This window comes from Ammospiza caudacuta, chromosome 1 (genome assembly GCF_027887145.1).
Source record: "Ammospiza caudacuta isolate bAmmCau1 chromosome 1, bAmmCau1.pri, whole genome shotgun sequence".
Lineage (NCBI taxonomy): Eukaryota > Metazoa > Chordata > Aves > Passeriformes > Passerellidae > Ammospiza > Ammospiza caudacuta.
Window position 1 is genome coordinate 154,594,390 of NC_080593.1, and position 22,575 is coordinate 154,616,964.

The window sequence follows — 22,575 nt, forward strand, 5'->3', positions numbered from 1 at the left end:
AACTCCGGCAAAGCTGCTGGAACAGCAGAGTTTTGTAGGACTCGGGAGATGCTGCCGAGTCCACAAATCCCTTATTCCAGGTGCACTCTGGCATCTGTTCCATATTCCAAAGGGTTTTTTGCTCATTTCCACGGTTTTGTAGAGCACACAGAGCGATCCAGCGAGTCCTGGAATGAACGGCTTAACTCGGCTCAGCAGCCGGGGAGAGGAATTTCCCTCCGACGCTTCCGAGTCGTTACAAGGAAAACCAAATGGGAAGATTTCCATGAGAAAATTTTAAAACTTAGGGTGTAAACTGGGATTTGGGAAAGAACTGGAAGCATAAAGCAGAACAGAGAAACCTATGCAGGTTTTACGGGGAATTGAGCATCTGCCAGGGCGGGATTTTGGGAATCCTGACAGAGCAGTGGAGGATACTCTGATCATCCACGCCGGCATCAGTAATTCCAACTGTGACCGTGCTGGGAATACCATCAGACAGTTTATTAAGTAGGAGAAAATAGCAAAAAAAAGGGGAAAAAAAAACAGGGAAAAGGGACTCATTGTCACTTCTCAGGTTATGGGTTTTTACAAGTGCCTTAACCCACTTTTATTTTCCTTATTTTTATTTAGGAAGGAAAGATAAGCAGAGGAATAAGAGGGATCAGCACTGAAATTCCACCCAATTCCAAGCAGCAGGTCCAAAACTGGTTTAAAAGCTTCCTTTTTGGCTGGATTAGGAGACTCCTAGAGGTCACTTCCAAGCCAAAGCATTCCATGGACAAATAAATATCTATTTCCAAGATAAAGATCTGTTCCCAAGAGCATGGAGTGACAGGATAAAGGGGATTTGCTTCAAACTGGGAGTAAGTTCAGATGGGATATTGGGTAGAAATTCTTCCCTGTGAGGGTGGTGAGGTCCTGGTTGCCCAGAGAATTTGTGGATGCTCCATTCCTGGAAATATTTAAGGCCAGGCAAGCTCTAGGAGGTGAAATGAGGAGTTTAGGACCTATTGCTGTGTTTCCTACGTTTTTTTCCCCTCTGTATTTTTTTTCCCCTGTCTGTTTTAGTTCCAGACTGTGCCATCCCTGAAAGGTTTGGAGTCTAACACGAAGCCCCCCACAGACCTGGAAATATCAAGGGTCAGACCAATGGAAGGATCTCATCCATCCCCAAAGCCAAATATTCTTCCTATTAGTGTATAAACAGATTACTCCCTAAAGAGCTCCTGGCTACCAATGGAATTTCCCAATCCAACAGAGCTGGAGCTGCACAAGAGAGGCTCTAAAATAGGGACTGGGGCAAAAATATTGAAGTAAAACTACCTAAAATGGGGATTGAGAGGTGACTTTCATTAAAACATGGAATAGTTTGGATGGGAAGGGACCTTCAAGGTCATCTCCTTCCATGGGACACATTCCACTGGACCAGGCTGCTCCAAGTCCTATCCAACCTGGCCTGGAATGCGTCCACGGATGCAGCTTCCACAACAAATTGAGCGTACAAACTGAGGTCGAATTCCACAGGGAAAGAGACACCCAGGAATTGTCACCTTCAGGATCCCCATTTCCCTCTAGATGTTCCCTCTGTCACTGCCACCAATTTCCCCGATCCCAAATCCAACGTCCACATGGGAACACTTCCTTGAGCAAGGCCCATCCCCTTGCTCCTAGCAGACTGTTATTTTTAAAAGAGGGCTCTGCAAAGAGAATTCCCAACCCTGGCTCCAGGCCTGCAGCTCCTCTTGCAGCTCGGGACAAGTCACCTGGAAATGCCAAGTCAAGGCGGAAACCCAAAACCGTTACTTACGACCACTGACGTAACCGGGCCCGGCAAAGAGCCAAGAATGTGAACTTTTCCCAATTCCTGAAGGAGTGAGGAGCCACCTCGCCAGCCACGCTCCACCCCTGGCTCCCAAGGACAAGCCAGAGGGAAGAGAGAGCTGGCAATGGAATGATTTCCAAGCAAGGTCAAAATCTAGGTGGGACAGAGGAACGACAGAGAGCGGCGACCTTGGAAGGGGTTTGGATCAGCTGGAAGGAACTCGGGAAAACGGGAGTGATGATGGAGCAAAGAAAAAGATGTGATGAACTCTGGGGAGTTCTGTGTGTGATCCAAGGGCTTCCCTGAGGGAAGGGATCAAGAGCTTAACTCGGCTGTAACACGATCGGAGGCGTCGCCTCGAAGAGCAGCAAAACCTCACGCAACTCATAAGAAAAATAAAATAAAATAAATATACAATAAAACACCAAACAAGGAAAAAACCTCCAAAATGCCCTCAATTGCTGTACCACTGGGAATCAACCTGCTGGAAGCTTCAAGAAAAAAAAAAATAGGAGAGGGTATATAATCCAGGGCTGAGATTTTCAGAGCTGCCAGAGGGATCCAAACACCCGGTGTCAATAAAATTATCAGCAGCTGAGCATTTGGATGCCACCCATAACTTGCTCCTCACCATTTACACCCCCTTTACTCACCCAAGTAATGCAAAGCAGCTCCTGCCACTTCTGCCTCCAGCGTTTTTCCAAGCAAACACTCCTTGCCCATCCCAACCCCCTCATGTCACATCCTTTCAAGAAGGAGAGAAATGAGGGTTTTGGGAATTTTTTGGAGGGTGATTCTGGCAGTAAAGAGTTGGAGAAGCTTCTGCAGATGCAGAGTGAAGCAGGTTTTCTGAATTCTATGGAATTTCTCCTTAGGAAGATGGGAAAACAAACAGGATTCCTTCTGTTTGGCAGTTTCAACAGTGGGGTGGCGACACAGGAAAAGCAGAAAGCTGATAACACCAACCACTGGCTTATCTCAGTTTGGAGCAGGAGAAAGGGGAAGATAAGCAGGGAAGGAATATTTCCAAGGGAAGCAACACAAATCCAGGTTGGATGTAGTGGATCTGACAAGGATGTGCTCCCAAATTACTCCTGCTTTGGCCTTGGACTTGCACAGCCACAGATGGGGAATTGCAACAATTCCACATCTACTTAAGCTGCAGGAGGGAAGGTTTAGTGGGATATTGGGAAGGAATTGTTCCCGGGGAGCATGGTGAAGAACTGGAACAGAATTCCCAGAGAAGCTGTGGCTGCCCCTGGATCCCTGGAAATGTCCAAGGCCAGGCTGGACAGGGCTTGGAGCAACCTGGGATAGTGGAAGGTGTCCCTGCCCATGGCAGGGGGGTGGAACTGGATGATCTTCAAGGTCCCTCCCAATCCAAATTGTTTTGGGATCTAAATTCCACAATGAACCACCCACCTCTCCCAGGAAAACAATCCAAAATCTCTTTAGAAGTTCCTTTTATAGCCAGACCTGGAAGTCACAGCAGGAGAAGGGAGCCAGGCTTTGAACTCAGGACACAGCAAAATAAGTTGATCTTTAAGATCCTTCCCAGTCCAAACCACTCCAAGTTCACCTCAAGCAGGACACGACCAGTCTCACACGGAGCCACCCAACCCGGGCAAGCAACGAATTATTTAAGGAACAAACACAACATAAATAAGGAAAATTCCCTGGAGAATCTCCCTTGTGCTCTCTCCATCTCCTGCTTCCAGCCAGCTGTGACTGTGCCGAAGCAATCCTGGAGCAGTCCTGCCTGGAAGGGGACATTACAGAGGTGGAAAAGACACGGAGGAGCCTCTTTGTAATATTCCATGATCCCCCCGGGCGAGGCGCAGAGCCGGCGCTGCTGAACGCTGCACTTTTGGATTCAATTAAAGTGATTATCTGTTGTGCCAAATAAATTGCGTCCAGCATCTATCCTGCAGGATTTTACACCTCCAGCCTCATTATTCCCTAACTGTTTCCTCCTGTTTATGCTCTCTCCAATTAAATTGCTGATAATATGAGCCAAAATAAAAAACGAGCGCACCTTGTCCGGAGAAAATTGATTCCCTTTTTTTCCTGCACCGGGCGATTGCCAGGTTTTATATACTCTGTTCCTGGCGATCATTAGTAATTCAATTTTCTTTTTATTAGCCCCCTTATCTGCTGAGCAATATAGTGGCAGAGCTGACCTCTTTCGCACGGGTAAATGTTTAAAATCTTTTCCCTGATTAATTTTGCCAGTTAAGGAAAAGAGGAGAAATGATCCGGCTCTTTGCCATCACAATGAATAAAGCTTAATGTTGATTGTGATGGAATTTCTAATGCCAAGGAAATTGATTGAACGCAGCAATTACCCCGCAATAGGAACTCCAGGGAAATGGGATGGTTTTCTCCCCGGCCGTAGCCTTTTGGTTATTTAAAACAATCCAATTTGCAAGGATAATTATATATTAGTGTTTTATCTGCCACCGGGAATGAACATGGGAATTTTGATACTGGCCCGGCATTAGCAGGTTATTGCTGCAAATTACTCCAGATCTGCTTTCTTTCACATAAAGACGAAATTAGGCCATCAATAACCAGAAAAAGGTGGACTGAGGAGATGGGAGAGGCACGAGTGCCCTCTGCAGGGCTGTGTGCACTTCCAAAAATCCTCAATTCTCCTGGAAAAGCCCCTGATTCTCCTGCAAAAATCCCAATTTTCCCACACGTACCACACAGTCATCACTCCCACTCTCCTTGTCCATACATTTGCCACATCTCTGACATTAAAATTAATTGGAAAACAAATCAAGAAATCTTCATTTGAAGCACTTATTCCTAGTTTTTCCAAGGAAAAAGTCCTGGGAATAAGAAATGACAGCCCAAGCAGGATGAGCCAAGGAATGTCGAGGAAAAGTTCCCAACTACCACAATTCACTTGTCTGTTGTCAAAAATAGGTTGGGAATAAGCCTCATCCTGCAAGAAATCCCAGATAAAGACAGGAAAAAGCTGTTGGGAAAGCATGGGACTCCCATATCCTCTGGCATGGGACTTTTAGGATGGCAAAAGCAGGAATATCCCGCTGTCATCACACCTGGATCAGTCAAACCTCACTTGAAAGTTGGCATTTTCCCTCAAAACTGGTGAGAAAAAGATGCCATCCTTGGACTTTTGGGAATATTCCATCTTCAGTCTGGAGAAAGTGGATAAAGGATTCCCAAGGTGATGGGACAGGACATGGAGAAAAAGCTCTTTTGGCATTTAGACTGGCTGGGAGAGCTGGGAATGTCCAGCTTGGAGCAGGGAAGGATCCAGGGAAACCTCAGAGCCCCTTCCAGAGCCTGAAGGGGCTCCAGGAGAGCTGGAGAGGGACTGGGGACAAGGGATGGAGGGACAGGACACAAGGAATGGCTTCCTGCTGCCAGAGGGCAGGGACAGATGGGATTTGGGAAGGAATTTCTCCCTGTGAGATTGGGAAGGTGCTGAAATGGAATTCCCAGAGAAGCTGCAGCTGCCCCATCCCTGAAGTGTCCAAGACCAGCTTGGATGGAGCTTGGAACAACCTGGGATAGTGAAAAGTGTCCCTGCCCCATGATGGGAACTGGAATTCCATGATCTCCAATATCCCTTCCCACCCAAACCATTCCATGATTTTATCCAAAACACTGGCACACGAGACCTTGATGATCCTTGTTGGTCCTCCAGCTTTTTCCTGGATAAGGAGAGAAACAACCAACACCTTTTATGCCTCTTCCATCATATCCCTGAGGATCCCAGAGGTGATGGAGGCAGCCTGACCTGGAACTTTCTCCCTGTTCCACCATCCCATTGGAAAAGCTTCCATTTGGGACACACTCCAATATCTGAGTTGTTATTAAACACCCTACTTAATCAAGTATTTTGGAATTAATTGGTAAGAGCTGCAGGTGGATCTCTCACAGAACAGCCCAAATAAATCCCAAGAAAATTCCTGCCAATCTGCCACTTTCCACTGGCTCTCTGATTCCTAAGTAACAGCAATTCCCACAGAGAGAAGTGGACAGAGCACTGGAAAACACCAATCCCAGTTTAGGACTCAGCAACGCCTGGAAGAGCTCCCTACTGATGAGACCAGACAGATCCATTTGGGTGCAAGAAGGGAATTGGAAAGTCAGGAGACAGACCAGGACTTGGGAAAAGCAGGAGCAATGTCCTTGTACAGCCCACAGAGCTGTGCCACAGATCCCCAAATCCTGTGGAACAGGACAAACAGGAAACCAGCCAGGCTGTGTCACCACAGGCCCCACATCCCTGGGGACGGAAGGGGCTGATCCAGCTTTTCCAGCCACGCTGCCGTGCAGGAAGTTGGGAACATTCCTCCCCTCTGTCTTCCCCTCCACCTCCCTGCTCCATTCCTACCCCACTCTGCTCCCAGTGCATCCCAGTAACCCCATTTACTTCCCTCACACCTGCCCAAGGAGAAATGGAAAAGACTGGAAATTCCACCCCTTTGTGGTGATTAATATCCACAATATTTTTGCTAGGATTAATATCCACACTTTGCCCCAAAAGAAACCAAAACAACTTTCCCAAAACCTCTTGGATAACCTGGGAGCCAGGAATTGAATCCACAAAACTTCACTTATTCCCTGCTCCCTGTGGAACCAAAAACACTGGCACCACATCCATAATTATACATTTATAGGGAACATGGGAGTTGTCCCAATCCCTGTGAGCATTCCAGACTTGGGAATATCCCTGCCCCATCCACCACCCAATAATCTTCACCTACTAAACCTGGGGGAAAAAAATAACACAGAAGTCCTGGAGCACACAGAGGAACAGCCCTGGAATAATTCCACAGCTTTCCAAACCCAGAGTTTAAGAATATTCCAACACATGAAGCTGTGAATCCTCTGCCTGGGATTGAAGCTCTCCAAGAAAAATCTTGAAGTACAAAAGGATCCAAATCCAGAAAGTCAATTTTAATCAAAGGGAGCAAATCCAAAATTCACTGAGGGAATTTCAAGGAAATCCAGGCTCCTCCTGAACTTCTCAGACCTAATCCCTTTTTTTTCTTCCATACTCCAATCTCTTTTATTTGCCAACTTCCCAAAGCCTGGAGCAAAACCACATTCCCGCTTTATTTTCTCATTCCTATCCAGCTAAAATCAAGATTTCAGTGCAGGAACATTCCCTTCAATCAAGGAACTGGGATTCCAAACAAGCTGATATCCCTGGAATCATCACTGCCTCAATTCCCCCCAAGGTTAAAATGCTGTAGTTCCATGTCTCCAGAGTTTTCTGTCTTTTCACAGAATCATGGAATGATTTGGGTTGGAAGAACTCAAAAGATCATGGAATTCCACACCCCTGCTATGAACAGGAACACTTTTCACTATCCCAGGTTGCTCCAATCCCCATCCCAGCTGGCCATGGTCACTTCCAGGGATCCAGGGACATCCACAGCTTCTCTGGGAATTCCATTCCAGGGTCTTACCACCCTCCCAGGGAAGAATTCCTTTCCAATTTCCCATCTAACTCTGCAGGGGGAAGCTATATTCCCCCTTGTCCTAGCATTCCAGCCCCTTGCCCAAAATCCCTCATCCAGAAAAACTCCACAACATCTCAACAGAGCTGTTTAAACATCAAATAATTCCAAAATATAACTAGAGACAAATCCCAGCTAAATGTGATCCTAACTCCTCTCCTAGCTCTAGCAATTCCCACAGGGAATTTCACAGGGCCACAGGGAAATCTGTGCCTCACATCCATCTGAAACAACTGAATCCCAGGTGGGGGAAGCCTTTTATCCACAAAAATATCCCTAGGGAACAGAAGAACCAGACTTGGAGCCACCGACATCCCAACAACATCCCAGACACGTGGAGGTGCCACTCTGAGCTCCGAGTTCTGCTCCAAGGCAGCAGGACATGGATGCAAATTCCCTGCTCCCAAACATGAGGGATTCTCTATTCCACTAATTTTAAGCAAATTAGATGCAAAACTGGAATACAGGTGAGAGATTTGTGTATTCCTGCCTCTGCCAACCTCTCTCATCTTGGAAAACCTTCCTGAAAATCCAGGGAAATCCCAGGAAATATAGGAAACAGATTTTTTGTGGAAATACCAAAAGGACAACAGAGATATGGAGTCAAATTTCTCCTCAGTGTTTGCTCCATAACCAACAACACCTCCAGGAGGACTCAGCAACACATTTCCCAAATCCAAGAACACTTGGAATCCAGCGAGCCCTTGGAATGCCCGTTCCTACCTTCCTTGGTGGCTGCCTGTGTCCTGGTCGCCGGCATCCGGCAGAGCCGGTGCTTGGAAATCTGCACCAGGCCCCGGGGCGAGGAGCGCTTCGCTGTCACCGAGGGTTTTCCCTTCATGGAATTCCTCCTCCGGAGGTGGAAGCGGCTCTTGAGAGCTGTGGTGGGGGAGATGTTCTTCTTATCCGTGGGGGAACTGGGAAAGGGAATGTCACACGGTTAGGAGGGAGCAGGGAAGTGACCAAAATGCTCCTGGTGCTCTTCTCCAGGGCTCCAAGAGGAGTCAAATCCCACCGGGATTCTCCTCTGGGTGAGGGGGGAGAAGCTCTGAAGAGAGAATTCCAAGGAAATGGGCAAATGTGAGGAGTTCCTGGCAAGGAACAGATGGAGAATGAGGTGTTTGGCAGCCAGACTTACCCACTGCCTTCTGCTCAACAGATGTGAGGGATTGAGTCATGGAATCATGGAATGGTTTGGGTTGGAAAAGATCTCTGAGATCAGCAAGTCCCAAGCATTTCCCAGCAGTGCCACGGACACCACTGACCATGTCCCCAAGTTCCACATCCACAGAGATCTTAAATCTCTCCAGGGATGAGGATTCTCAATGCCTGACCACCCTATACAAAAAAGAATTTTCCAAATATCCAAACTAAACCTCCCCTGGAGCAGTTTGAGGCTGTTTCCTCACACTCTGTCCCTTGTTCTCTGGGAGATCCTGATCCTTCCTGACTTCACCCTCCTGTCAGGGAATTTAGGGAGCCTCCTTCTCTCCAAGCTGAGTTCTCCCAGCTCCCTCAGCTCCCTCCTGGTGCTCCAGACCCTTTTCCAGCTCCATTCCCAACTCTGGACATGCTCCAGATCCTCAATATTTTCCCCCCAGGATTTGAGGAGCCTCAGCAGTGCCCAGAACAGGGGGATGATCCCTTCCCTGGTTCTGCTGGAATTTACCAAGGTGTGGGAGGTCTCTCTGAACTGCCAAAAAAATCCCAAACATTCCCAGCTTCTCCAGGCTGCTCCAGAGTGATTTTCCTAGCACAATCCACCCACGGATAGTTTTCCAGGCAAAGCAGGAGGGCAAGGCAAGGATGGAAACCTGCTAGGAAGCACTGAAGGGATCTGGGAAACAGATGCAGGAATCAACACAACAACTATGAGAATTTGAAATTAAATCAAGGAAAATGCAGTTTCCTTTGCTGAGTGAGGAAGGGTCAGTGACCACAGGGATTCACAGGATCCAGCTCTGGATCACCCAACATCAGGAGGACATGGAACTGCTGGAGCAAATCCAGAGGAGGCCAGGGAGATGCTCCAATGGCTGGAGCCCCTCTGCTCTGCAGCCAGGCTGGGAGAGCTGGGAATGTCCAGCCTGGAAAAGGGAAGGATCCAGGGAGACCTCAGAGCCCCTTTCAGTGCTTGAATGGGTTCCAGGAGAGCTGGAGAGGGACTTGGGACAAGGAATGGAGGGACAGGACACAGGGAATGGCTTCCCACTGCCAGAGGACAGGGATAGATGGGATATTGGGAAGAAATTCCTCCCTGTGAGGGTGGTGAGGGGCTGGGATGGAATTCCCAGAGAAGCTGTAGCTGTCCCATCCCTGAAGTGTCCAAGGCCAGGTTGGACAGGGCTTGGAGCAGCCTGGTGTCATGGAAGGTGCCCCTGCTCATAACAGGAGTGTGAGATTCCATGATTTTTAAGGTCTTCCAGCCCAAACCACTCCATGATTCCATAAATCCTCCAGCACACAACAACCCTCGCTGGAATTTCTCCCACAGCCACAACGTGGCGTGAAACGCACAAAATCCGAAACGCAAAACCCAAACCAGCAACTTACCCCACATTCCCTTTCCTCTTGATGATTTTCGTCCGACTCTTCACTTTGTAGCTGGACAGTGCAGCCTCTCCAAAGGATTTCATCCCACCGGGAACAATGGACGCCGCGCTTGGAGCCGGTGGGACGGAGACGGTTCGAGGGACATTTGGGGCTGGAGCTTCCTTCTGGTCCTCGGATCTCCACTGGAATGCTGACTTGGAAGTGGAAGGCAAAGTCTGCAGGCTGGAGGCTTTCCACTTATATTTACTGGGAGAAACCCCCAGCTTGGATTGCAATCCCAATTTCTTTATCTTGGCTCCCAAATCCGCTTTGGGGGAGATTTTGGCACCTTTGTCCACTCCCACAGTGCCCTTCTTGGAATTTTCTGCTCGAGGGCTCGCCCACCTCTTCACAATCCGGGAGCTTTTCCCAGGGTTTGCCACCCAGGTGTAGTTGTTTTTCCTGAATTTCTGAGATTTGCTGGAGATGGGTGCTGAGGCAGCTTTTTGGAGAGCAGGAGCTTTGGGAATTACAGGAAATCTGCTCTTCACCAGAGTCACCCCAGCCTGAGCAGGTCGAGAGAGCGTCTCAGCATTCCCAAAGAGTTTGGGATGTAGGGAAGCATCCTGGACTTCCTCACCATTTGGCTGCCCTGAAGAGAGTGGTTCTGCCTTGATCCGTAGTGAGTGCTGGGCTGGCTCCTGACCTGGAAATTCCAAAGGTTTTTGTGGCTCTGACTTCAGCGCCACGGCACTTTCACTGGTGCTTCCAGAGGTGGAAAAGGAGCTCCCAGCCCCGCTTCCAGGCAGGCACACAGTCCTCGAGGTGGAACTGAAGGAAATGGAGAGGGAAGGTCTTCTCTCTTCCTCCTGGAGAAGAGATTTCTGGATGTTTCCATCCGCCGAAGGAGCCACTGCCACTTCCCGCCCGGAAAACTCTCCGTAAGGACCCACATTTTCCTGGCCAGCCCTCTGTGGCACCTGGATATCCACAACGATGTTCCCATCCATGGTGAAGTCCACGTGCCTCTCCGGGGACGATTCCGGTGCCTCAGGAGCCTGGCTGTCCCCAAGGCTCCCAAAACCCTGGGAAGTGCTGGAAGCGCTTCCAGCCTCATACCCCGATCCCGGCAGCCGGTTGTCCAGGGAGTATTTTTTCCTCCAGGAGTGAGCTTGGCGTGGGTGGAAATTCCTGGGAGCCTGCTGGGGGTACCTGGTGGAAAAGGCTCCTCTCCTGGTGTACCCAGGCTGGCGGGGGTTGTTCCACCTCGGAGGAGCCGACGGCGCCGGGCGTGGGACATTCCCGTGAATGTTCCTGTGGCTGTTTATGAGACCTGTGGAAGAGGAGACAGAGCATTCATTCCCTGATCCCATGGGAATCTGAGAGCAACACAGAGCTGCTCTTCCTTGTGCTGGAATTGCACCATCATTCGGGTTTCGGATGATGAGCCAGGGTGGAAGGAAAAGTCATGGAATCACAGCGGCCAGGAATGGTTTGGGTGGGAAGGGACCACCTGGTTCAGGTTGCTCCGAGCCCCATCCAACCTGGCCTTGGACACTTCCAGGGATCCAGGGGCAGCCACAGCTTCTCTGGGAATTCCATCCCAGCCTCTCACCACCCTCACAGGGAAGAATTTCTTCCTAAAATCCCATCTATCCCTGCACTCTGGCCATGGCAAGCCATTCCCTGTGTCCTGGCAGATCCAGATCCCACCTGACTTCACCCTCCTGTCAGGGAATTTTAGGAAGCCAGAGGGTTCCCCCTGAGCCTCCTTTTCTCCAGGATGAGCCCCCCAATCTCCCTCAGCTGCTCCTGGTGCTCCAGACCCTTCCCAAATTCCCTTCCTTGCTTCCCTCCAAAGCAGCCACAAGGACACTCCAAGGCTTTGCTGCTGTGTCCCTCTGGAAGGCAACATCCCTGTTAATTTGGGAATTCCTGCCCTTGTCCAGCCTCAGTGTTCAGAAAACCTTTCCCATGAGTGTTTCCCAAAGGAATTCGGAGCCTGGTATTTCAGGCAGAGTTTTTCCTTCACCGGGGTCACGGTGCTGCCAGGAGAGCTGAGTCAGCACATTCCTCATGGAAAAGCAAGGATTGTTTTCCTCCCTCTCATCATTCCCCCACTTGGGAGCTCCTGGAGAAGTAAATCCCAAATCCTGAGCGGAGGTTGTGGCCTCACTAACGAGGAAAATTCATTGTGAAGGACAAAAATAGAGAGATTTAGTGCTAAAATAAGCTCTGGTGCTTTCCAGAGCTTGGGAAGGGCACATGGATCCACATCCCACCTCTGTGCTCCCAGCTCAGGGCTGTGGGACAGGGAAAAGCCCCTTCCCAAAGCCAGGAGAGTCCCAGATCCTGCTGAGAGCAGAACTGTGGGAATTCCCTGGTGTGGGGACCCCAGAATCCCCCAGCACTCCAGGGGCTCTGTTCCCTCCCTGCCTTGGCCCATTCGGATTTCCGGGGACTTTTCCCTTTCCACCTTTTCCCAGCACTCCCTGGATCACTTCCCTCTTCTCCCAGAACTCCCGAGTCCTCTCTTCTCCCCATTCCTTCCTTCTCCAACACTCTGGGATCTTCTCCATCCCCATCCTGCTCATACTCCCCTAAAATCCAACGTCCCACCCCCACCAAAAAACCTCCAGGTCCCATCACAACCTTTCCCTGTCCCGAAGCAGATTCCCAAAATTCCCTTAAAACACTGCACCACCTTCCAAGATGCCCAGATTTCCCCTTATCCCTCCTCCAGGTTCTCTCACATTGCTCCAGCCACTCCCAGTTTCCAGATCCGGCCTCTTTTCCTCGTCCTTCTCTCCCTTTTTTTCCCATTCCCCTCGGTGTCCCCTCATTTCCTGGTGTTCCCCCAATCCCTCCACTCCCTGGATCACTCAGATCTCCCGGCACAGCCGCTCCCATTCCCAATTCTCCCCAATTTCCCCAATTCCCGCACCCTGGAGCACTCAGATCTCCCGGCACAGCCGCTCCCATTCCCAATTTCCCCAGTTCCCGCACCCTGGAGCACTCGGATCTCCCGGCACAGCCGCTCCCATTCCCAATTTCCCCAGTTCCCGCACCCTGGAGCACTCGGATCTCCCGGCACAGCCTCTCCCATTCCCGATTCCCCCCAATTCCCGAACCTTGGAGCACTCGGATCTCCCGGCACAGCCTCTCCCATTCCCGATTCCCCCCAATTCCCGAACCTTGGAGCACTCGGATCTCCCGGCACAGCCTCTCCCATTCCCAATTTCCCCAATTCCCGAACCTTGGAGCACTCGGATCTCCCGGCACAGCCGCTCCCGTTCCCGATTCCCCCCAATTCCCGAACCTTGGAGCACTCGGATCTCCCGGCACAGCCGCTCCCGTTCCCGATTCCCCCCAATTCCCGAACCTTGGAGCACTCGGATCTCCCGGCACAGCCTCTCCCGTTCCCGATTCCCCCCAATTCCCGAACCTTGGAGCACTCGGATCTCCCGGCACAGCCGCTCCCGTTCCCGATTCCCCCCAATTCCCGAACCTTGGAGCACTCGGATCTCCCGGCACAGCCGCTCCCGTTCCCGATTCCCCCCAATTCCCGAACCTTGGAGCACTCGGATCTCCCGGCACAGCCTCTCCCATTCCCAATTTCCCCAATTCCCGAACCTTGGAGCACTCGGATCTCCCGGCACAGCCTCTCCCATTCCCAATTTCCCCAATTCCCGAACCTTGGAGCACTCGGATCTCCCGGCACAGCCTCTCCCATTCCCAATTTCCCCAATTCCCGAACCTTGGAGCACTCGGATCTCCCGGCACAGCCGCTCCCGTTCCCGATTCCCCCCAATTCCCGAACCTTGGAGCACTCGGATCTCCCGGCACAGCCTCTCCCATTCCCAATTTCCCCAATTCCCGAACCTTGGAGCACTCGGATCTCCCGGCACAGCCTCTCCCATTCCCAATTTCCCCAATTCCCGAACCTTGGAGCACTCGGATCTCCCGGCACAGCCTCTCCCGTTCCTCCATTCCCGCAGCACTCCCGGACGGCCCCGCGGCGCTGTGACGTCATCAACCGGCGCCGCCCGACGCCAACGGACCCACGTGAGCGCTCCTGGGCGGTCACGTGACTCCCGCGACCGTTGCTGGGCAACCGGGAAGGGACAGCGCGGTCTAAACTGAGCCCGGGCCTAGGCCTGGGATTGGGCCTAACCCAGCCCGGCCTGGCTGACCCCGGCCTTTGACCCCGGCCTGGGATAGAAGCTCGGTTGTCCCCTGTTCCCATCTCAGCCTGGTCCAGCTGTCACCAGACTCTGTCCCCTGTTCCTATTGTGAAAAACGCCAATCACTTTTTTTTATTATTTTTTAAAGTTTAATAGTAATAAAATGGTTATAAAAATAGCAATACAATTAGAGTAATAAAAATTTGGACAATTTGGATTAGGACAATATGAGACAATAAAAACAAAGAGTCACGGACGTCCTGGTATGTTTCTCTGGGCAAAATAAGCCCAAAAAAGGACACACATTAACAGAGGATTAACCCTTAAAAACAATAGCCTGTTGCATATTCATACACCTCATACATTATGCATAAATTGAATTCAAACACAGGATTCTGTCTGGTCAGCATCAACTTCTTTTCAACTTAATCCTAACAGTGTCTTCAGGGCTGAGCAAGGCAGGACGAAGTTCATTTCTTCTGATAAGAGAGCAATAAATTCTCTTAATCTGAAAGATTTAGGTGGCTGCTATCTTGCTGTGAGTCCTTAAAAAAAAAGTATCTTACAGTTTCTTTTTTAACATTATGTTATAACCTAAAACTATATTTAACACACTACTAAAAAAATTAATACAGCATAACTTTCTAACATAACACATATAATATTCATTTTAATATTCGCAAAAAGCCAATCATAAAATATACATTTTTCACACTATCTTAGTCTGGACCAGCTGTCCTCAGCCTAGGCCACCATGGCTCTCCTCAATCCCAGCCTCTGTTCCTTCCACAACTTCATCCAGCCATCTCCTGTCCCCATCCCTGCCTGGCCCAGTTATCCCCATTTCTCCTGTCCCCATCCCAGCCTGGCCCAATTGTCCCCATCCCAGCCTCGCCCAGTTGTCTCCATTTCTCCTGTCCCCATCCCTGCTTGGCCCAGCAGTCCCCATTTCTCCTGTCCCCATCCCTGCCTGGTTGGTCCAGCTGTCCCCATCTCCAATGACCATGTGCAAAATGCATATTTTATTACTGGCTTTTCTCAAATATTAAAATGAATATTATATATGCTATATAACAGAAAGTTATGCTGTATTAATTCTCTTAAGTAGTGTGTTAAATATAGTTTTAGGTTATAACATAATGTTAAAATAGAAACCATGCTATGTAAGATACATTTTTTAAAGGACTCACAGCGAGATAGCAGCCACAGGACACCTAAATCTTTCAGAGAAAAATAATTTATTGCTCTATTATCAGAAGAAACGAACTTCTTCCCACTCGCTCAGTTCTGAAGACACTGTCAGGATTAAGAGGAAGAAGTTGACACTGACCAGACAGAATCCTTTGTTTAAATAGAACTTATGCATCATGTATGAGCTGAATGAATATGCAACAAGTTATTGTTTTTAAGGGTTAATCCTCTGTTAACTTCTGTCCTTTCTTGGTCTTATTTTCACCAGAAAAAGGTACCCAGACATCTGTAACTCTTTGTTTTTATTTTCTCATATTGTCCTAATCCAAATTGTCCAAATTATTATTACTCTAATTATATTGCTATTTTTATAACTATTTTATTACTATTAAACTTTTAAAATTTTAAAAACAAGTGATTGGCGTTTTTCACAGTCAGATGGCTGCAGCATTTCTCCTGTGACTGTTGTCCAAAAAAAGATTCTTCCACGGTGTGCAAGAGCATTATCCACAAACTGATCCAAAATACTGGAATTATTTATAGTTCTGCACAGAAAAGGGGGAGCCAGTTTTTCTTTCTCCTGGCCTTGGATATTTTCCCACTTCTCCCTGGTCCATTGGTTCCATGTTCAGTTGGGTTGGGGTTTGGGTGATATTTTATCCCAAGTTTCTTCTTCTCTCTCCATATTTTCAGCTCCCAAGGCTTCACTAAGGCTGCAATTACCAAAACGCGTGAAACACAATTTTTCTCCTTGGAACCCATAAATTTTGGAGCCAGGCTGGGAGAGCTGGGAATGTTCAGCCTGGAGAAGGGAAGGCCCCAGGGAGACCTCAGAGCTCCTTCCAGTGCCTAAAGGGGCTTCAGGAGAGCTGGAGAGGGATTTGGGACAAGGGATGGAGGGACAGGACACAAGGAATGGCTTCAAACTGACAAAAGACAGGGTTAGATGGGATATTGGAAAAAATTCTTCCCTGTGAGGGTGGTGAGGTCCTGGAATGGAATTCCCAGAGAATCTGTGGCTGCCCCATCCCTGGAGGTGCCCAAGGCCAGGTTGGATTTGGCTTGGAGCAACCTGGTATGGTGGAATGTGTCCCTGCCTATGGTGGGGATTGGAATGGGATGATCTTCAAGGTTTCTTCCAACACAAACCATTCCAGGATTCTGGGATCTCCTGTATCAAGGTAAAACTGGTCCAGTTGTCCCCAGCCCCTGTCCCCACCCCCTGACCCCTCTCCTGTCACCAGTGTCCTCCCACATCCAGGCATGAGGGGGAGAATTCCTGGTGATCCAAAGGAAAATCTCCAGCAAAGAAATGTTAATTCCACCCATCAGCCTCGTGATTCCCTATTTCCCACACTTTTTCTGTCATTTATAAAATGCTTTGCAGGAAAACCGGTCTCAAATCTTCAAATTTACTGTGGAAGTGTAGAAAATTCTTAAGGAGTTTGTTTTCCAAATAATTTCATTCTTCCCCAAGGGAATAAACCCCATAAACAAAGAGCAGCAGAGCCTCAAGTGTGCAAAGGAGATAAAACTCCAGCCTAAAATTATCCAGGGAACAAAAAGCTGAGCCAAGGAGCTGGAGCAACATGACACCAGGATGGAACATTTGGAAAAGCAACCCATTATCAGCCTCAAATCCTTTAAAACAGACGTTGTCCCTTGGGATATCTCACTTCCTAATGCAGCCAGGGAGTTCTGCCTGTCCCAGCTCTGATCAAATCACATCTTTGGGATGAGCCTACAATTTCCCTGCTTGGAAATGGAGATTTAGTAAATAATTTTTGGTGTTTTGTGGCGTTTTAAAGTGGAATATGGGAAGAACCAGCTTGCTGGGATAAATTATTTTGCAAGAAAAGGCTTCAAAATACAAAGAATTTAGGGAGTTTGACCCTAAAACTGCTAAAAAATACTCCAAATCCTCTCTTTTTTCCAAGCCTTGCACACATGGGAACAGGCTGGGAGCCAGGCAGGCAGGAATGACAGATCTCCTCCCTTTGGGCGGCCTCAGATCAGCTTCAATTGATCCCAAATCCCACCCAGAGTTTCATAATGGCTTTAAACTGACAGGAATTGGCACTTGTGCCAAAAAAAATCCTCCTCCACTCCCAGCTGCTCCTTCCCTCCCTTGTGCTGGCACAGGGAGTCGAGTGCTTTGCATAAAAGAGCTCGGAACAAGCTGCTCTGAATTGAAATTAATTCAGCACACGTGGAGGAAAAGCTCATTTTTAACCCAGGGAAGCCATGGATCCACCACTCCCACAAATCCAACCTCAGGAAAAAGGCAAACTCAAAGCTGTTTTACCAATTTACACCAAAATTTGTAAGGAGAAAATGCAAAGTTTGGAGGATCTTGGACCACTTGGGGTCATCCTTGGATGTTTTCCATCGGGAGAGCTTTGGGATGGGGGTATCCAGAGATGGAGAAGCAGCATTTTAAGCATGAACTGGATCTTCTCCAGGGAATAGAGAAGAGCATCCTGCCTCGGGACAAGCAGCTGGCAGAAATCTCCCCTAGGATTTGTGCAGAGGGCAAAGGACAGATGAGGATGTTAAAATATTAAAATAAACCTTTTTTTTTTTTTCTGGCTTTCCAACCCATTCATTTCACAAGCACATATCCAAAAAGAATTCATGGCACTTTTAATTCACAGCACTAAGTTTCTATGACACTTTGGAAGTCTAATTTAATTTTTTTTTTAAAGAGGGGGGAAAAAACCCCAAAAAAACCAACAAGTGAAGGGTTTTGAGTGAGTAAACATCCCAGGGAAGGGAACACAGGGAAGAGGAATTAAATTATCTCGTTCAGACCAAAAATAAATCCTTTCAATGTCCTAAAACATCATCCCAGTGCAGATCCAGGGACAAGTGTGCCAGAGGATCCCTGGATGCTGAAACACCCAGTACTGCCAGGGATCCATTTGCAGGAACAGCTTGTGTGGGACATCATGGAGTCATGGAATGGTTTGGGTTGGAAGGGACCTTCAGAGTCATTGAATTCCACCTCTTTCCATGGGCAGGGACACCTTCCACTATCCCAGGCTGCTCTAAGCCCCATCCAACCTGGTCTGGAACAATTCCAGGGATGGGGCAGCCACAGCTTTCCTGGAATGTCTTCAGCACTTTTGAGTCTCTGGGATTGTTGTGTCAAGATTTCAGGGAGATGGCTTATTTAAAGTGTAAAAAAATGGCAGACAATCCAGGAGGAAGTGGAAAATCAAAAGAGTGAAGGTTTAAAACCTGTGTAGTCCCAAGGTGAGTGGTTGTTCCCTGCATCCTTTTTCTGAAGGATTGGGAAGAGTCTGGAGGTGAGTGACCCATTCCCTGCTGTGGCAGCACCATCCATGGCATGGACTCATGGGATGTGATCTGGCTGCAGGACTTTTCCTTTTCCTTTTCCTTTTCCTTTTCCTTTTCCTTTTCCTTTTCCTTTTCCTTTTCCTTTTCCTTTTCCTTTTCCTTTTCCTTTTCCTTTTCCTCCTCCCTCTCCTTCTTCTCTTCCTCCTGTCCTTCTCCCTTTCACTTCTCCTTCCCATCTTTCTCTCCTCCTCCCCACCTTCCTTCTCCTTTTCTTTATCTCCTTCTCCTTTTCTTTATCTCCTTCTCCCTGTCCTCCTTCTCCTTCTCCTTCTCCTTCTCCTTCTCCTTCTCCTTCTCCTTCTCCTTCTCCTTCTCCTTCTCCTTCTCCTTCTCTTCTTTCTTCTTCTCAACATTTCCAGGGATGGGGCATCCACAACTTCCCTGAGCATCCTGATCCAGCATCTCACCATCCTCACAGTGAACAATTTCTTCTTTATCTCCAATCTAAACCTCTCCCCCTTTTTTTAAATCCATCACCCCTCCTCCTGTCACTCCAGGCCCTACTAAAAACCCTTCCTCCCACTCCTACAGAAATCCATGGACACAGCCCCAGCTCCAAGAGGAGATCAGCAATTATTTATCACTGAAGAAATTTGCCTCTTCTACAAAATGTTTTTCCTATTTTAACTCCAATGGAGGAAAAAAAAAGTGCTTCTCAAGGGCAAACAAACTCTCAACTCACATTTTTTTGCTGATAACAGCAAGACTCCAGAGGAGAGCTCAAGGGAAGGAGATGTCTCCTGGGTTAGATGGAAAACAGAGAGCAAAATGTCAGGAATGGGAGAAGAAATGGCTGTAGGATCCTAAAGGAAAAGCTGCTGTCATTTATTGAGTGGGTGCTGCTTTTTGTGGTGTTGTCTGTTTTTTTGGGGATGTTTTTTGCCTCCAGTGGCACTGTCAGGGCAGGAGCTGCAGACAGACCTGAATCCACATGTTTGGGAAAGGGAGAAACCAGAGGGATGATCTCTGTGCTTCCATGTCATTGTCATACCCACTAGTAATTGTCATTGTCATTCCCAGTAGGACAATTCTTTTCCAAGGTATTTCAAGTGGGGACAGAGAGCAAATCCTCTTCTTTCTCCTCTATGTTTACCCACTGAATCCAGGATGGCTCATTTTGGAGGCAGAAGGACCAACCATGGATCAAAAACCTCAGCTACGAATCAATTAATCAAAAAATGTCCTAAATCCTCTGCTCTGTGGGAATGGGATCGTAGGGGCTGTGATATCCTATGGCAAAATGAGTTTCCTTTACTGAGTGAGGAAAGGAAACCAGAGGGACTCACAGGATCCAGCTCTGGGTTCCCCAACAGCAGAAGGACGTGAAGATGCTGGAGCAGATCCATAGGAGGCCACGGAGATGCTCCAAGGGATGGAGGCCCTCTGCTCTGGAACCAGCCTGGGACAGCTGGGAATGTCCAGCCTGGAGAAGGGCAGGATCCAGGGAGACCTCAGAGTCCCTTCCAGTGCCTGAAGGGGCTCCAGAAAAGCTGGAGAGGGACTTGGGACAAGGGATGGAGTGACAGGACACAGGGAATGGCTTCCCACTGCCAGACAGCAGGGTTAGATGGGATATTGGGAAGGAATTTCTCCCTGTGAGGGTGGTGAAGTTCTGGAATGGAATTCCAGAGAAGCTGTGGCTGCCCCATCCCTGGAAGTGTCCAAAGCCAGGTTGGAGCAGCCTGGTCGAGTGGAAGGTGTCCCTGCCCATGGCAAGGGTTGGAACTGGATGAATTTTAAGGTCCATTCCAACCCAAACCATTCCATGATTCTGATATGACTCCACCATATCCTGGCAATGGAAACATGACTTTTCCCTTGCCAATTCCAAGGCATAGAATCAATGCACCAGGAAACAGTGGCAGAATTCCCAAAAATATTTGTTCATGTGAAAACATCACTATTGATCCAACTTCAGCTGTGAAGGGGAGAGGACTTTGTTCCCCAGGTGCTTGGGCCTTGGACTTTTCCCTGCTTGGAAAGGTTGGGAAAAAAATCCATACACTGCCAATTGTAAATATTTGGATTAGGAGTATGGTTTGGATGGTCAGAATTGCCCAGTAGAGCTCTTCCAGGAGCATGTGGCCATCCAGGGATCTGATTTTATCCCAATTTAATGCAGTTACACCACCAGCTGCCATGGCAAAATTCCCACCTTGCAGGAGCTGTCAGAAAACATTTGCGAATCCTTTTGGCTTCAGGAAATTTCACAACAGCACCAAAGAGAGGGGAAGCAAACTTCCTGACAATCTGAGCCATGGCTTTTGATGAAAAAGCTGGGGGGAAAGTGACATCAGATGCTCCTTGCAAGCCCTGGATGAGAGGGAAGGATGTTCAAGAAAGAAGGAAGTGAATTTTTGAGACCTTTCTGTTTTGTTTTGTTTTGTTTTTTACCTTGTTCCTCTCCCAGCTGGATCTCTGGATTTCTGTGGGCAGCACCACTCAGCAAAACAGAGGTCAATGCACATCCAAAAGTCACAGAGGGAATTCAACTTGCTTGATTCCTCCTGGGACCAATTTTTCCTACACATTTCACCCACTGAAGCTCCCTGTGTATTGGTGGGGCACCTTTTGATGGAGCTTGGCACATCCATGGCTTCTCCTTGTCTTCCCAACAGCTCCACGATGTCCCAACGCTTCTCCTGACCTGCACAGATGAGTCACATCCAGGTTTTTAAGAAGAACCATGAATTTTGGGTGCTCAGCAGCACCAACTTGGGGGCACACCATTATTCCTGGGGGCCACATGGAGACTCCAGCTCCTCTTCTCCTTAGGGTTCTTTGCTCTGGGAACTCCTTTCTGCAAGCTTTGCTCCGGAGAGGCTAAAATTAAACCAGTGATTCCATTGCTGACTGAAAACAGAGCATTCCTTCCCCACCCACGTGTTTTGGATGGACATCAGAAGCCAAACCCCGGCTGCTCAGCCCCATGTGGAAAAACAATCTTCTATTCTGATCCTCCATCCACCGCAGCTCGCTCCGATCGGGATGTTCAGTTCCCAGCCCGGCGTTCAGGGGGGATCTGAAATGGGATTTGCCTGGAAATGGAAAACATAAACACAAGAAGCCACTATCTCTGCAGCTTATTGCCCTGAACAAAAGCTTATTCTGCTCCAGAGGAGGGGGGGGGGGAACAGAAGTTAATTCATGGATAAATGAAGGAAAATAAAATCCCTTCACAATCTCCTTTCCACCCTGTATGTCCCCAGGTTCTTTGGGGAAGTGGAGATTTGCAGGGAGCCAGTGAAAAGATGGAGATCTTTCTCTCTTTCTCTCTCTCTCTCTCTCTCTGCAATTCCAATCCTCATGGGGGTAAAATCCTAAATATCCCAGTCCTCACTGAGCCATTTCCAGGTAGTGCAAACCAGCTCCATGGCCATCCGGCCCCACTGGAGTCATGGAATCACAAAACAATTTGGATTGGAAGGGATTTTTGAAGGGCATCCAGTCCAACCTCCTGCCACAGGCAGGGATATCTTCCACTATCCCAGGCTGCTCCAAGCCCCATCCAACCTGGCTTTGGACACTTCCAGGTATCCCAAGGCAGCCACAGCTACTCTGGGAATTCCATTCCAGCCCCTCACCACCCTCAAAGGAAATAATTCCTTCTCAATATCCCATCTATCCCTGCTGTCTGAGAATGGGAAGCCATTCCATGTGTCCTGTCAGTCCACCTCTTGTCCCAAGTCCCTCTCCTGCTCTCCTGGAGCCCCTTCAGGCACTGGAAGGGGCTCTGAGGTCTCCCTGGAGCCTTTTCTTCTCCAGGCTGGACATTCCCAGCTCTCCCAGCCTGGCTCCAGAGCAGAGGGGCTCCATCCCTCAGAGTATCCCCAAGGCCTCCTCTGGATCTGCTCCAGCAGCTCCACATCCTTCTGCTCTTGGACCCCAGGGCTGGAGGAAGCTCTGCAGGTGGGATCTCACCTGAGCAGGGCAGAGGGGCAGAATTCTCTCTTTTCCTCCTGCCCCCACTGTGGGATAAGCCTGGGACATGGATCTCTAG

General features: G+C 48.7%; 1 protein-coding gene across 1 annotated transcript in view; it reads right to left on the minus strand.

The window, feature by feature from the left end:
* The window catches only part of ZC3H3 (zinc finger CCCH-type containing 3), a 129,159-nt gene extending 115,296 nt beyond the window's left edge, over positions 1–13,863 (minus strand). The window contains exons 1-3 of the mRNA XM_058813620.1: positions 13,785–13,863; positions 9,862–11,173; positions 8,032–8,225 (exon numbers count right to left, since the gene is read on the minus strand). Coding sequence (XP_058669603.1) covers positions 8,032–8,225; positions 9,862–11,173; positions 13,785–13,830 — 1,552 coding nt within the window. The 5' untranslated portion in view covers positions 13,831–13,863. The remainder of the gene's footprint in view (positions 1–8,031; positions 8,226–9,861; positions 11,174–13,784) is intronic.
* Between the last annotated feature and the right edge of the window lie 8,712 nt (positions 13,864–22,575).